This window comes from Callorhinchus milii, unplaced genomic scaffold (genome assembly GCF_018977255.1).
Source record: "Callorhinchus milii isolate IMCB2004 unplaced genomic scaffold, IMCB_Cmil_1.0 Scaffold15, whole genome shotgun sequence".
Taxonomy (NCBI): Eukaryota; Metazoa; Chordata; class Chondrichthyes; order Chimaeriformes; family Callorhinchidae; genus Callorhinchus; species Callorhinchus milii.
This window is the reverse complement of record NW_024704756.1, coordinates 9,501,989-9,517,528: the sequence shown is the minus strand read 5'-3', so window position 1 is coordinate 9,517,528 and position 15,540 is coordinate 9,501,989. Positions and strand designations below refer to the sequence as shown.

General features: G+C 38.5%; 1 protein-coding gene across 3 annotated transcripts; it reads right to left on the bottom strand.

The window, feature by feature from the left end:
- Window positions 1-493: 493 nt before the first annotated feature.
- On the bottom strand, window positions 494-13,621 carry si:dkey-17o15.2 (UAP56-interacting factor). Of its 3 annotated transcripts, XR_006085503.1 has the most exons (10): window positions 13,545-13,621; window positions 11,197-11,340; window positions 10,450-10,616; window positions 10,219-10,340; window positions 8,469-8,553; window positions 6,660-6,712; window positions 5,971-6,045; window positions 4,860-4,983; window positions 2,270-3,517; window positions 494-698 (listed from the first exon to the last, which is right to left on the bottom strand). XR_006085503.1 is itself a non-coding variant. In XM_007892259.2 (9 exons), the coding sequence occupies exons 1-9, from the start codon at window positions 13,585-13,587 to the stop codon at window positions 3,422-3,424; spliced, it is 909 nt and encodes a 302-aa protein (XP_007890450.1). In that variant the 5' UTR covers window positions 13,588-13,621; the 3' UTR covers window positions 1,891-3,421. The 3 variants fall into 3 exon arrangements, 2 of the variants coding, with proteins under 2 accessions (XP_007890450.1, XP_007890451.1); XM_007892259.2 differs by lacking the exon at window positions 494-698 and having other exon boundaries at window positions 1,891-3,517; XM_007892260.2 differs by lacking the exon at window positions 494-698 and having other exon boundaries at window positions 1,891-3,517; window positions 10,453-10,616.
- Window positions 13,622-15,540: the final 1,919 nt, after the last annotated feature.

The window sequence follows — 15,540 nt, the reverse complement described above, 5'->3', positions numbered from 1 at the left end:
TCCTGTTTTAACCTAATGATATTTCCTCTTGTCAGTACCTCAGAAGAAAATTCAAATCAGTAAACGTTTATTTTTGTTTTCCAGCTCTTGATCAACCAAACTGATAAGGATATGTGTTTATAAGATGATGACCTCACCAGTTCCCATCAGCACACTTGTTGATGTGGCTCATGTGAGTCAAGAGATCCCACATTCACCTTACAAATCACTTCATGCCCTGGCACCTCCCTACCTCTCCAATCTGTTTACACCCCTCCCTTCACTCAGCTGGCTCCGACCTCCTGAACATCCCTCCACTCCATCAACGGTGTCCATGCTTTCAGCCACAATGCCCCAAGACCGGAACATTCTGCCTCAATTCCTCTGCCTTGTCTATCTTCAGATCACATGGACTGTGCCTACGATCACCTCCCCTCTCTCCCTGGCTCAGCGTTGAGCTCTGCCACTGTTAAGAGCTCCAAGACACTGCCTTGTGTGAAGACTGCTGTATAAATGCAAGTTGTCATTTAACGTAATATCAGTCATCAATATTTTGTTAATGTCAATATTGCAATTGCATGTTCAAGGTCTGTTCTGAGGAAAGCCACAACAGCCTTCACCGTACAGTGCTGGATTCCAGGGTTCAACTTATGATTCCCACACATCCTCATTTCATCCTACCAGTATGGCCTGTTGATAAGTGGAGATCAGTCACTTCCCTAAAAGAAGAGGAAACTACTGAAACAATAATATCAACAGTTGAAATAAATAATTCTATTTTAACAGTGTCCTTTCGCTTATAGAATTAAGGATTGTGTTGCCTCATTCTAACATTTCCTTATCTTATTTTGCTTGAGAGCAAGAAAAGGAGAGAGAGTACAGCATTTATCCCAGCTCAGTAAATCTCTCAGCCAGACAGCAAATGAAGGGAGCCCTGGAGGCACATGCAACAGCAGGTCTGCTGCATGTTACAGGTAAGGTCCCAAGTAGCCCCCAGACAATAGGTACATTATTAGCTGGTCTTTCTGCTCTGCCTGGCACTACCACACAAGGGGAATGCAAGGTGGCAGCTGTGTAGTACCACTGACTCAGCCCTTCTCTGAATTCTGGTGGCAGTGAGCTTCTGCCGGCATTCAACTGATAGACAATACTGCAATGAAGGGATAAGCCCTATTTTATTCCTCCAGCCAGCAGACCAACAATTGTCGACCTGTCAGCTGTGACACTGTTTCTAATAACTGTCAGCAGAAAATCCAGCCTCGAATCACAATAATTTTAGAAAATGTCAACCGTGGGGTCTGACCTGGGGGGATTTCTAACTGGATTCCTTAATAATACATTCCCTTATGTGGGGATGCTTTCTGGTATCAGGAATTATATCATGTACATTATGCACCCCTGGAAACTCTGCTCTTAGACCGGTTTGGAGTGGCTCTTCTAGTTTCCTTATCAATGATTCCTATCAGAAACTGATGCACAATAAGACTCCCATGTCAATCTATTTCAATAAAAACATTGATGCAGTTAAAAAGTAAATACAATTCCATTTTCATTCTATAAATAAGGTTAATGAAAGTATGCATTGCTCAGGAAGAACTGACATGTATTATCACTAACAGTACATTGAAGTAGGCAGTTTGTTTGTCCAAAGATAGGCCATCCAACCCAGGACCTTATTTGTAAATAAGGCTAATATTTGAGAAATGTAATTATTTTACCTGATTCAGTCAGAGCTGAATATGTAGCACTGCATAAATAGTTTTGGGCAATGCATAATTTACAAAATAATAATAAAAATCCTTGCATTTAATGAAGTGCTTAATCACGTCAACAAAACATCTCAAAGAGCTTCAGAATTTTACTGAATAAAAAAGAACTAATAAAAAGGCTTCTTTAATTGCTTATAATTTTTTTAAAAAAATGGAAGCATTTTTTGAGTTTACCGTTTATTTTATTATAGGCTTGCCAAAAGTCTACTGCTTGCTTCAAACTTACAAATTATGTGCGCCAGCTTTGTACTATGTTACCCGGCTGTTGGAAATGTGTCTTGTTATTCTCCTTTATAATTGTGCAATGCGTCTGGTAGACTACTTATAAGAATCGCAGACGAGGTCAGGGCATGTCAACATTACTCATTTCACAAACATGTACAAAGTTTGAGACCTTTTATAAAACATAAAGGTGAACAAAGTAATTGGCAAATGCTTATCTTTTTGCCGCAATGCAATTTTGTATTATTATTTGCTTCTGTAAATTGTAAAGTACATTTAACAAGATTTTGGGAAAATACCTGTGACCTTGTTAGATTTTCATTTTGCTTTCCTTTATTCCAGTACTTCCAGCCAACAACCTCAGAGGACAGGCTGATTGTGTAAGGATGAACAGTGTCCTCTGCTGGATAAACTGTGAAGCTGTATTTCTCATAGTACAAAGACATTTTGTACAGAGACATCCATTGAAACAAATCCCCCCCTGGACAGGAATAATACTGTAGTGTTTTCTTTAGTATAAGAAGGTACATATTCATGAATCTAAATCTTAACGCTAATCATAATCTAGCATCCGTGCATTCAACAGTAAAGGGAGTCAATCTTCAAGCAGTTTAAACTGGATTGAAACCAGTCCCAGAGATGATCGGACAATATTCTAACCCACTGCCTCATCCAATCCCTGTTCTGAAAATGCTTTGATGTTTAATTTTACTATGGTTGTAATATTGATCATTTATGCTGTATTATTAGTTTACTATGTGTTTATTACAGCACTCTGCTAAAGCCCAGATCCTTTTTAGATGTAGTGAATAAGTATTTGTAGGTTTCGTTCTTAAATAAAGTAATTTTAACAGAAAATTAGTTGATCAAGTGACATAAATTAAATATTGTGTTCCCAGTACAAATTTAAATTGTCTGTGTCGCTTTGGTGTCTCTGGTAAGAGTTTGTATAAACTAAAGCTAAGTTTTGCCTTGGTGCAAAATTGTCACCTTTAGTGTCTTTGAAAATACACCAGTCCCTTAATAGAATTCTCTTTAAAATGCCATTACCTCTGATATAATATACTAGTTCAGGCTCAATGATTATTGGATTAAATTATATCAAATACTCTATTTGTACCAGATTACTCATAATATTGAAACAATCTTTGAGTATCTTCTGAAAGCAATGTTACAGCCAGGGTCTCCTCATCATAAAGCAGAATTCACAAATTCCATTTTCATAGAGCATTTCCACATTCAAGAGTTGCAAAGCCACATTCTCTGTATTTCACTTCAATAAACAGGTTGTTTAATAACATGAAAGTAACGTGCATTGACAACACTTCAGGTAAAACACTAAACTTAAACCTAATTAATTTAAAAGCGTTTCTAATAAATAAATAAAAATCTCTTTTTTTTATAAAGTTGGCATTCAAAACAATTATTCATCAAGTAAATAAAGCCAAACATTAACCCATTGTGACTGTTCTGCCTCCCCTTCTTAGTGCTGTAGAAGGCCGACAAATCTTCAAAGAAGAAAAGCGTTCATTCAGAGTAACATTTGTCTGCAATAAAACATGTTTTGGTAAGATTTCATAAAATAATATTACCTAATTGCAGTGGAAACGAGCAGGCTGGAGATTTTCAAAGGTAAATCAAGCTAGGGGTCATAGAGGCAGACCTCAGAATGAAAATGAGTTAAGGGAGAAAAAACGTTTGGTAATTCTTTTAATGTGCGCATGTAAAACAATGGTTAACAATTAAGAATTTTCGTTTTAATATCAAGTAATTATGAATTGACAAGCATGGTAAAGTTGTTGCTTGGCACCCTGCACAATAACAATTTAATGAGCCCAATAAAATCATCAGAGTTATGTCACTGCTTCTGACTCTGTGCTGAACATTGCTCCAGTGTATCTTGCGCAAAAGATGCACTAATGCCATATCTAGAGGTTGAATTGTATACGGATTCAAAAAAGTATTTTCACTGCAAACACAGAAATAATTATGAAGAAAACATAAATTGTGTTCCTAATTATTTTGTCAGTGGTCATATTTCAGTAATGATGGCCAATAAAGTTAACATAGGGCATACTAATCTTTTACTTGCAATAACAACAACAAGTTGCACTTATATAGCGCCCTCCACGTAGGGTCGTGGCTCAGAGCGCTTAACAGTGGTGGAGCCTGACTCCGAGCTGGGGAAGAGGGAGGTGGCCGTAAGCAAAGTCGAAAAGGAAAGTTTTCAGGCGGGACTTGAAAGAGGGGAGAGTGCGGGCGAGGTGGAGGGATTGAGGGAGAGTGTTCCAGAGTTTTGGGGCGTAGTGGCTGAAAGCATGACCTCCGATGGTTATTGAAGGTCAATGATGATGTTTGCAGCACTGTGATCTCTCAGTGACAATTTCCCTTCTCAGAATTCAACCTAAGCTTGATTTTAGAACAGTCACATCCGTTGAGGTGAGTCTCATACTGCAAAGCTGTATTGCTTAGTTTGAAAAGATGCGAACATCTGATACAAAATGAAGAAGTGGTTTTTCAAGAAATACAGAACAGAACTGTCTGACATTTCACCAGATCAAACAAAAGCCCTACAGTACATTAATGGCTGTCAAGAACTGAATTGCCAAGACCCGAAGAGCAATGATGATGCATTCGGAGATTATATATGAGTTTGTTCAGGGTGTCCAGTTTATTCAGGGTATATATGTATGATATATATGCATTTAAAATAACAGGAAACTGTATTTACAGATGTTGTTAAATAAATGGCAGTTGTGACCTTGGACAACCACAATTGTCAAATATTACAGGAATAAGAAAGGAGCTATTTACACCTTCCCATCAAGAACCTTTAAGTGAGTTAAAATCCCGCGCACCACCATCTAAATGCCTCTTACAATCCAATACCTGATTGGCTATGCTTCTAAAATTGAAGCCAAGATAAACTCCTTTTGGTTGTTTCCTTGATATATTTGCTGGCATCTTTTTTCTTCCAGTTAAAGAAAAACGTTGGATTCTTGGTCTTCGATACCTGTGGATGAACAATATGCTCCAATTAAATCTGTACATTATTTTATGCAACTTATACACTACAGTATTTCCAATTAATATTACTTTTGCTGTATAGCTTCCTCTATCGGGTCTCATAAGATTTTCATTAGATTATATAATTTTTATTTTAAGGTTTACTCAATCAAATATTGTGTTGGTGTTTGAACAAATATGGTTTAAATTTCCATACCTAGTTAGGCCTATTTTTCTCCAACAAATATTGGATTCTAAAAGTTATTTCCAAGATCAAAAATAAATTTATATTGAAATATACAGAATCAAAAATAAGAGTGAGTCTTATATGGTAATGTATCTAGACCAGTTCTTACATATCTGTGTGTGTCCCAAACAATTTACCATAGCCCCTCAACAAGCATTTCCATAGGTCCTAAGATCTCTCCTGGTAACTTTTCGTGGGAATTTGTTTACATGATCATAAGATTGATTTGGATGAAGAAGGCCTATGTGATCTCATCCTTCCAGAAAATCCATCCTACCATCTTCCCATTATAGCATCAAGCTGTTTCTTTTAAATGAGTCCAATGACCTGAGTTCTACCGCCCTACCTGATAACCTGTTGATGTAAATTGCTGCAGTGTTCACCTATAACAATAATCGTATCACTTAACACTTTTGAAGGATTTTGTGATATTTCAATGTGATAAATGCAACACAAAATGCAACTTCTATCTTTTCATTTTTTAAAAAAAGTTGAGGAACAAAAATAAGAAGCAAGTTTCACCTTTTAGCCTGACTTTCATAGGTTGAGTGGTAGTTCCTCTTTACACGGAACAAGAGAGATTCAATGCATGTAGTAACAAATCACTGGCTGCTCTAATACATTTCCTGACATCATACAGTGAGAACTGGGTAATGATGTAGAATTAGCGGGGACCTAAACACACATTATCAGTTTTAGCATTAGGCATTTGTGATGACAGAGACTTAGCCATTGTTGTCAACTTACGCTGCTTGCTTGTTGGCCTGAGGATTGGGTAAATTAACTGTTAGGATAGAGCTGGAGGTTGACTGCTGTCTCCACCTGAAAAGTTTTTAAAAAAATCTATAAAGATCAATCTGAAATCAACATCAAATCAATACATATTTTAAGGAAATAGAATAAAGTGTAATTGAAAGGTTTGTCACAAGCACTATACTGATATTTGTATAATATCTACTTGCTATAGTCAATGGCAATAGGGTAATTTCCATTATTTTCATTGCATCTACCTGATCTCTATAAGGTAAGGTATCCAGTTTCATCTGTTCCACAAACATTATTCCACTTTCATTTATATAAAGAAATGATTTTCATTTTCACTTAAATATTATTCATCACATCAAAGAGTGAGCAGCAGGCTCTTGAAATGAAATCACATGGTCTGGTATTCTTTCAAATCTGACAGGAATCTTGGTTTTTTTTTGCTTTCCAACTGAGACTTGAGGGGGAAGAACTATAGCATTTTTGGCGTTTACAATATGTTCAAGGTTCCTAATGTGTCAAACTTGGTCCAACTAAGGAAATCAAATTGTTCTTCAGGCCACTAAATTATAAGAGGAACAGCACGAAAGGTTTAGTGTGTTTACCATGTTTAGACACTTTATCTGTTAATGGTAACATCTGACACAATGTTTTTTAAGCAAGCTGTGGCTTACATTCTAGTTCTTTGTTTCTTCTGTCCAACACTCGCACCCACTTGCTGTGTGAACTAAAAATAAAATGGTTACAACAAAATGTATCAAACTCTACAGCTCAGGCCACTACTACTCTTGTTTTCTATTACAGTCTACAAATAGTGCTGCTAGTCTTCCAAAAAACTATTTAAAAGATGTATATTAACCACAACAATAAAGTCACTTGCACATTTAAAGGTTAAAGCAACTTACCTTTAAACACAACAGTTTTAACACAGTAAAATGTTCCCAGTTCGCTAGACTTCTGAGTTTTAGCACTCAGACTTGCAGAAGCTATTTTCTGTTATACCATGGGTGTGGTGCCTCAGCCATTGTAGGTATTAGTGGCTGGGGGATATTTGTATTTCTGAGTTGCGATTTAGTGATTTTATGCTGATCATCATTGTTTTGTGGCACTCCAGTAATCGGTATGGTTCAAGTCTATGGTAACAGGGGCATATATTTAATATCTGGTGGCAGACACAAGCATATGAATTAGTCATGCCAAGAGGTTATATCCAATCTCTTGGTAGTGATTATTCTCCATCAGCTATTTATATCTAAATTTGGATTGAGAAGATCTGGGATGTTAAGACTGCATTATCAGAATATTTGTCAAACTAAAATGCATTTTATGCCTAGCAAAGTGTTGGTTATCCAAACTACATATGTTTGTTCGCTTCCTGACACTGGTTTTTAACTGATAATCATTTTAACAACTGATTAGAATGAGACTCTCTGTACACACAGATATGTTTACACTTATAAAAAATACTATAATACTTACACACATTGAAAGAGGTAATGACTAAGTACTGTACATCTATAGGTTATGCAACAGTTTTTCCCATTGGTGGTAAGATGAGGCATTGTTTCCACCAGGTGCATGGTTTTCTACTTAACAGTAGCTCTGAGACATTCTTTCTACACTTTCTCTTTAGTATTGGTGGTTTGGAGCTTCTTACAGAGCTCAGGAAAAAAAAGGTAAGATAACATACAAAGGGACAGTCAGTGTAACTGCTCAACCACGACCCAAATTTCTCTTTCTAATGGAAAGGCAGCAGCTGGTATCAGGTTAACAAAGCTGCCTCTATTCCTGCCAACGTAACTAGACTCACTTACCCTATCCACGTCTGTCTCTTTGACAAACCACAGAAGTTTATCCTCAGTGAGACTGGCCTACATCCGCATTATCAGATGTTTGGTTGAGATTAAAATTAACTACATGAAAGATAAGGAAAATCTGAGAGACAGTGCACCTGGGTCTAGATTTACTATATTTATGTAGCATTTTAGAGCATTCAGAATTTGGCAAATTGTTGAAATCAGTCTTAACTTTTAAGTCAATTTTCTGCAGTTCTTAGAAGAACTTACAGAAAATTAGCTTCTGTACTGGGGCTGTATTTAAGAATTCATCAAATTCTCTCTAAAATTCTTCATAAATATAGAGTGAATTGGGACCCAGGTGAAACGATAGTACATTTACTAATAAAACTAGTATTTATTACCAGTAATAGTATTTACTATTACTGGTAATAAATACAGTAATAGTATTTACTATTACTATTGGTAATTAATAATTAATTAGTTCACATTGATGTTCACTGTTATTCTGTGTTTTTCTGAGAGAAGAAAAAGTTAATGCTGCATTCTGAATATTTTGTTCTCTCTACAGATTGTTATTGCTAGGTGATGTGGCTGTGGATATGATCAGCAATTCTCTGGAATCAAAACTACTCTTGTTTTCATCATTTTTGACTAAAGTTATGTGATATGTAGTGTGCTACACACCTGTTTGTTCATGTTGATTGTGTTTTGTCGTTGTTGTTTCTGCGTTTGCTGTTTCTGCCCCATTCCTCTATTTTGTGGAGGAATTCTGTAACAGCAACACACAAAGGAAACAAAACTTAATGTGCAATTATTTAGAGGACATTAATGGAATCTAACAAGTATTTGCAAATTTTACTATCATAATTACATTCTTGACTTACATGGAATACTGCTTGTATAATGCACATTAGGGTTAAATACAATCAATCCAAATATTGTAATGCACTTCTATAACTGGTTACAGATGCTATAATATATCAGCAATAGTATACAGTAATAAATGTACAATTTTATTTTATTATAAAACAGAGATCTGGTCTGTGAACAAGTAAAACCACATGATACAGGTGGTTTGACCCACAAAAGCATGGAAGAACCACAGCGTAAAGAATGTACTGTTTCCAGCTGAATTACCATTTATACCCCACAGCTACATTTGCAGCACATTATGTAATGAAACATAAATTCTCCATAAGCAACATGCATACAAATGGGAATAGTCTAATCAAAACATTATAATAGCAGAAAAACAATTGAAATGACCAATAAATGGAGCCGCGTTTTGGCAGACAGATTTTAGCTCTGCAGTATGTTATACAGTCAGAATTCTACTATTCAGTTAAAAAAGCTAACTAAACTTCACTTGATTTAAGGAACAAATTCAAACAGACACTAATGGTTAGTTGGTAAACAAGCAGTAGATGTAATGTCTTCAATTTTGCATTTCTTTTACAATACAAATAGCTGTAACATTAAATGGAAATATATATGTTGTTCAAAAGGCCAAATTGCAGATGCAGGCACACTGAAGGTCTTCAGAGCAAGTTATTTAAAAATAACTCTGCTAATCCCATAAAGATGTTATATACAGTATACAATAATGTTAAATTGCTGTTCATTACTCTGCATGCAGTACTTAACTGATCTGTATTTTTTTTCTGGCAGGATATATAAACAATTTCAGAAATTATAGTTCTGAGATAAGTTGGAGTATTCTTCATAGTTATAGACTTAAGGTTGAATGGGAAGCAACATTGAGATAATTCAAGAGAGTCCTTCACAGGAAGTTAAACAACAACATAAAATGGATTGTCTGTTCTAATTCTTATCTCCTTAAAACTGTTAAAGACTACAGTGGAATTGATCCTGGAAACAGTTTATTGCATCTTGTACCAAATTTCAAAGCACACCTTAGATCATAAACATTATATTTGAAAGATATAGCTCAGGTAAATTAACTGGTGTGGTTTTGCCTATCTTGTCAAGACTATGAAAAAGTAGAATGGCTTTCCGTGGAAGTCCCAGTTGTTGGATTGATTGTAACAGGTGTGCTCTGCAGTTTCCGATTGGAACTTATTCAGTACAGGAAAGATCACGATGCCAATGACTACATCACTTCAGCATTGTTAATCCAGAATTGCATCATGAATGCACAGACATAAGTGTTAACTTGGGGCAAAATGCTAATTTGGGAGAGAAACTAATGCTATGAGGAATCACAACTATTGTGCAGGAATTCATGGGTTTAGCTCCCCAGAATATAAATGGGACAGATTGGAAGCCCTAATTTTCAACAGTGACCTTAGATAACAGAATTGGGAGCTCAGCATAAATATGACATTTGGTTTGATGCTAACGTTGGACAAATTATGTGGAGGAGGATTGAATGATTGCAGGTTGTGTAATGACCGCAACTGTTCTTTCTTCTTACCTTCTCATTGAAATTTGAGGACCTTGTCCTGTCTGCCTGAATGGCTTCAGAGGCAGATGTGCTGCTCTTCCTATCATGACTTCCTGAGGACCATTCCTGGGGGATAAATGATATTGTGCATCCTACAAATGAAATAGTAACAATTAACATGTTTTGAAAAACAATGTAAAATTCATCAAACAGTAATAAAAATTGGTGTAAAATAGGCTAATTAATTGGATTATATATTACTCCCTGTATGGTGGGTTTACGGTTTAAAGGGATGACTCTTTTTAGTGTTGCAGCAGTTATTCTTCCGCCTGGTCTTCCTCTGATATTATTAGGTTGTTTCTGTCCATGTTGATTAATCCCATTGTATCCTTGTGATCCGAAGATATTTCTCTTCAGTCGATTGAGTCCTAATTAAAATTACAGAAAAATAAATGACTTTAAAAATTAAGTCATTTGTATAAATGAGACCTCTTACAAAAATAACATAAAACCTAAATAAGCCACATTTGCCTCCCAGTAGTGTAAGTTACATGTAAAGAAGGAATTTCTGGCATCTCTAAGGGCAAACAGACTGAACAGTTAAAAAAGATCACAGTGGTTTATGTCACTAACACATGAATAAAATAAACCCTGGGTCCAGGGTGTTTTTATTCGGCTCTTTTAATTTGAATTATTTTTACTTTGACAACTTCCTATTATCTTTTATCAGCACCAAAAAAAACGCAGCAAAAGGGAAAGCTGAAATTACGGAGGACATTGAATTGTTCAGTCGGTTCAGTTATTATTTTACCTAATCTCCTTCATTTAACACTATCAAAACAAAAATTGGCCACTTTCCTGTTGAGAGTTGAAATAGCAATAGGGGAGCAACATAACATTGACAAAAAATACATGGTTTGAGTTCTATATTTCTTTTAATATTCGCATATGTAATTGTCAGTAAATGTTCCCAATAGCATGCAAAGCTTTGACAATGTCAGAGGTTACCTTGTTGATTTTGCTGCATTCCTCTTCCAAATACATTTTGTTTACGGAGACCTAAATTCCTTTGAATTTTCTGTTGTCCCCTTGTCCTATTTAATGCAGTTGCTGTAGAACTATTTTCCTTTTTATTGAGTTCAATAATGTCATCTGTAAAATGCACAATTATATTAAAGTTTTTTTTAAAAAATCTCTTGCAAACATTTCTTTGGATAATACTGTAGCTTTGCACAGCTCAGTGGAAGTCAGCTGTTTGAATGCAAAAGCATCATCCAAGAACTGTTAGTACATTCATGGTGAATGAGATTGGGTCCATCCTGAAAGACAAAAATTCTGACTTCAGAACATGGCATTTGTTCTTCAAATATGAACTAGTGATAGAGATCTAAGCTATGTAAGATACTATACTTATGTTTAAGACACCTGCTTTGCAGCAAATCGTTACAAATTTGATGGCAAATTAATGTGAAACATGTAACATAATGTGAGGTTGAGCCAATGTGAATTACGCTGGAGATGTGTTCCTGGTGCTACCTGGAGGAGGTGTTTTGAACAGCACAAAGTATAAATCAGGCTTCATGCTTCACAGCCCTCTCCAGCAAGAAGCCAAGCACAATATAAATGCAGCATCGGAACCTTCTTTTGCGGCAGCTGGGAGGAATGGAATGAGCATGGCAGTAATTGTCAGTTAACAGTATTTTAGCTGGCACACTAGATTGTGACAAAGGCAATGTGGATAAGGCAACAGCAGGTGATGAGAGTAATCTTTGGGGATCGTTTCAATAACATCTGGCGGTTCTCTCCAGCTGTATATAGTAAATGTTGCATTGTTCCACTGCTCTCCTTTCTAAAGTGGCAGAAATCTTCATCAGTTCCAAAAAAAAGAATGGAAGTCTTACACGTGTGACTGCTGAAAGAGCTTTTGGATTGGGATCGACTGTGCATTTACAGTAAACCTTATAATTCTTATCAGATGTCCTTTATAGCCACTTTATTATTATTATTACTTTGCTTCTAAGCAGACCAGCTCTTTTCAGTCTGATCTAAAATGGCTTCTCTGAGACCTTGTAAATATGCACTGATTCTCACGGGTACAATTGATGGCCCAGGTATCGTTGAACACTATCACTAAAGTATTCCTTTCGGTCTCTTAATTTTGGTGGTAACATATCAATAATCTCATGCTGTAAGAAGTTTATCCAGTTCGTTTTGTTAATTCTTAAGAGATAAATGAATATGCAATGTCAGAATTGATAAAGCACAGGAAGATAGAAAAATAATTGAAACATTCTTCTTAGTTTTCCAATCTTTCTGTAATTCCGGGTCTTCGAAATGTAAAGACAACTAATTTAAATAGAAAATAATCTTTGCGTTTGATATGGTGACCATTACGTCAAAGCATCTCAGTCTTCTCCAGTAATTGCTGTGGAGTATGGATACTTTGTAGTTGTAGACAGACATCGTAAAGCAATAACTTAATTATAATAATAACCTTTGTATTGGATCATTGAAAGAAAATAATAGGAAATGATTTTAAATAACAGTTAAAACTATCTGACAATTGTGAATCATTTCACTAAACGCTTACATAGGAAGTAACAAATTTAGAAAAAAGGGAACACCACACAAAAGTGTCCTTGAGAAACTAGTTTCCCCAAAACAATCAAACAGCAGTTGGTGCCAAAGCTTCAGTTCGGGGTTTGTGTTCCATGAGCAAACATTTCTTCAGCCCTTTTGAACATGTGTAGGTAGGAGAAACTTTGGAGATCTTTGACTTTTAACGAGATGACACTTCAATTTTGGATTGAACATTTTGCTGTGGGGGTTGTGTGTGTGTGTGTGTGTGTGTGAGAGAGAGGGAGAGTGGGGGAGGTGGGGGGGGGTGGGGAGCCCTAACGATTGTATAAAACTTTGAAAAAGTAAAAAAAAAGGAAAGGATAAAGCAATATTCCTTAACTATTTCCTGACTAATAATTGCAATCGAATGTATTTCCCCTAACGGAAGCAAACCCGACTGCGTTACGTCGTTCCTGCGATCTCTCTGGGTGACACCACAAGTGTTTAATGTCATCCGTCCATATTTAGTACTGAGCTTCAACCACTTGGACCTCAATGATCTCATACTCGCGCCCTTCCTCCTCTCTCTCAGTCTCTCTCTCTCTCTCTCTCTGTGTCTGTGTGTGTGCCCATAAAGTTTTAAAACTATATCGCGTGCCCGCAATTACCCTCTGCGACTGTTGTTCGGTTCCCACGAGTCACCCCTCCGGGGCATATTTTTCACCGCAAATCGCAATTGTTGTGGTTGTTTTTTTTTGTGTGTGTTGTTGCGCGCAAAGAACCAAGGACGCACTCACCCAGGGACATGTCGATTTTTTCTGAATCTTTCCCGACTGCCATCGGAGCGGGAGCGGTGGTGGTGGTGGGGTGGTGGTGGGGTGGGTGGGGGGGTCCCGTTGAAGTGAGCGTTGAGTTGAAATACTTTTGATGTGAATACGAGTCGGCGGGGAGTGACAGCGGGCGCATGTGCGGGACGCTGTCACTGGGCTGTCTTCATCCTGTGATCCTCGCACTGATACCTCAACAGAGCACAAAGCCTCCAGTTAATTTTCTACGCTGTCAGTTACTGGCTTTTTTTTTTACCCTAACAAAATGAGTCCAGTAGACGGGCACACACTTCACGACCCCCCCCCGACAAAATATTTTTAAAGAAAGCGTCGGCTTTCGAGCCAACATAAGTGACTCGAGGGAGTTGATATTATTGCGGTCTTTGACATAACTCGAGCGAGTTAATATTATTGCGGGCTGTCTCTCGGGCCCGAGGGCAGGGATTCGAGCCGCGGCTCTGGTGCGAGGGACGGGGAAGGACGCTTAAACGGGAGTCTCCTCGGAGCCGAACTGGCTCTTAAAGGGATTTGTTTGGCGACGGAATGTCGGAATCGAGCCATCCTTCTGTGGCATTTATGGTACTCCGGTTCCTGAGCCACGCGGATCTGCAGTACTCCAGGGCACTGACAGCACAGTCAGAGCTGGCTCATCAGCAGGACTTGGAAGCGCACACTGGTCACTGGGGGCAGGGAATCCCTCCCTGTTAACCCGGCAAGCCAAAGCCCTAACGGGAAAGATGGTCCTAGCTGGACAAACAGTGGGAAAACTTGCCAAACACTGATATCAATGGCATGCTATGCAGTTTTAGCTGGCTAGACTCCAGCAGTTTTCCCAAAGCACACTTTGGAGTCCCCAAGTCTTGACCCCTCCTGAGGTAAGCAGGATCGGTTGCACCAGGGCGAGTGTGTATTCCATTCCAACAAATATCTCTGGAACTTCCATGTAAGTGGGATGCATGGAATTCTACAACAACAACAACTTGGATTTATATTGCGCCCTCCATGCTGAATGGCATCTCAGAGCACTTCACAGTAACGGATCCCGGGGCTGAGCCGGGGGGAGGGGGGAGGAAGGTGACCAAAGGTGCGGTCGAAAAGAAAGGTCTTCAGCAGAGACCTGAAAATGGGAGGAAAAGGGCGTGAGGAAGGGAGTTCCAGAGCCTCGGGGCATAGTGGCTGAAGGCACAGCCGCCGAGGGTGGAGCGGAGAACTTGGGGATGAGGAGGAGGCCAGATCCGGAGGAACAAAGGCAACGGGCACAGTTTTGAGGAGAAAGGAGGTCAGAGAGGTAGGGGGGTGCAGAGGAGTGGAGGGATTTGAAGACAAGGGTGAGGATCTTGAAATCGATCCTCTCTGGGACAGGCAGCCAGTGCAGTCTGGCAAGGACTGGGGTAATCGAGGAACGGAGTTTGGTGCGTGTGAGAATGCAGGCGACAGAGTTTTGAATAATATAGATTTTATGGATGGTAGTGGAGGGGAGGCCAGCGAGGAGGGCATTTGAATAGTCCAGCCGAGAGGTGACAAAGGCAAGGACTAGGGTTTCAGCGGCTTCAGAGACAAGTATTGGCGGAGATGGGCGATGTGTCGGAGATGGAAGAAAGCAGTACTGGTGGTGGGTGAGGAAGGATAATTGGGGGTCGAATCTGATGCTAGGTTGCGTACGGGTTTGGAGAGTTTTAGTGGGGGGTTGGGTGAGAGGAGGAGGTGAGAACATGAGATTTTAGACGTTGACGAGAGCCAAAGAGTATGGCTTCCGTCTTGTCAACGTTCAGCTGAAGGAAATTTGCATTCATCCAGCTCCTGAGGTCTGACAGGCAGGCTGACAGAACATCAGGGGACTGGGGGTCGCAAAGTGAGGTGGAAAAATAGAGTTGGGTGTCGTCCGCATATATGTGGAAGTGTACTCCATGTTGGCAGATAACATCCCCAAGAGGGAGCATGTAGAACAGAAAGAGGAGGGGGCCAA

Bases quoted from the DNA above. Each gene is read 5' to 3' on its own strand.
- si:dkey-17o15.2 (XM_007892259.2), bottom strand. From the start codon at position 13,587: ATGGCAGTCGGGAAAGATTCAGAAAAAATCGACATGTCCCTGG. The intron at 10,341-10,449 runs GTAATATATAAT...TTTCATTTGTAG, and splicing joins GTAAACCCACCATACAGGGA to GATGCACAATATCATTTATC. The intron at 3,518-4,859 runs GTATTGGATTGT...GTTTTATTGCAG, and splicing joins TTAGAAGCATAGCCAATCAG to ACAAATGTTACTCTGAATGA.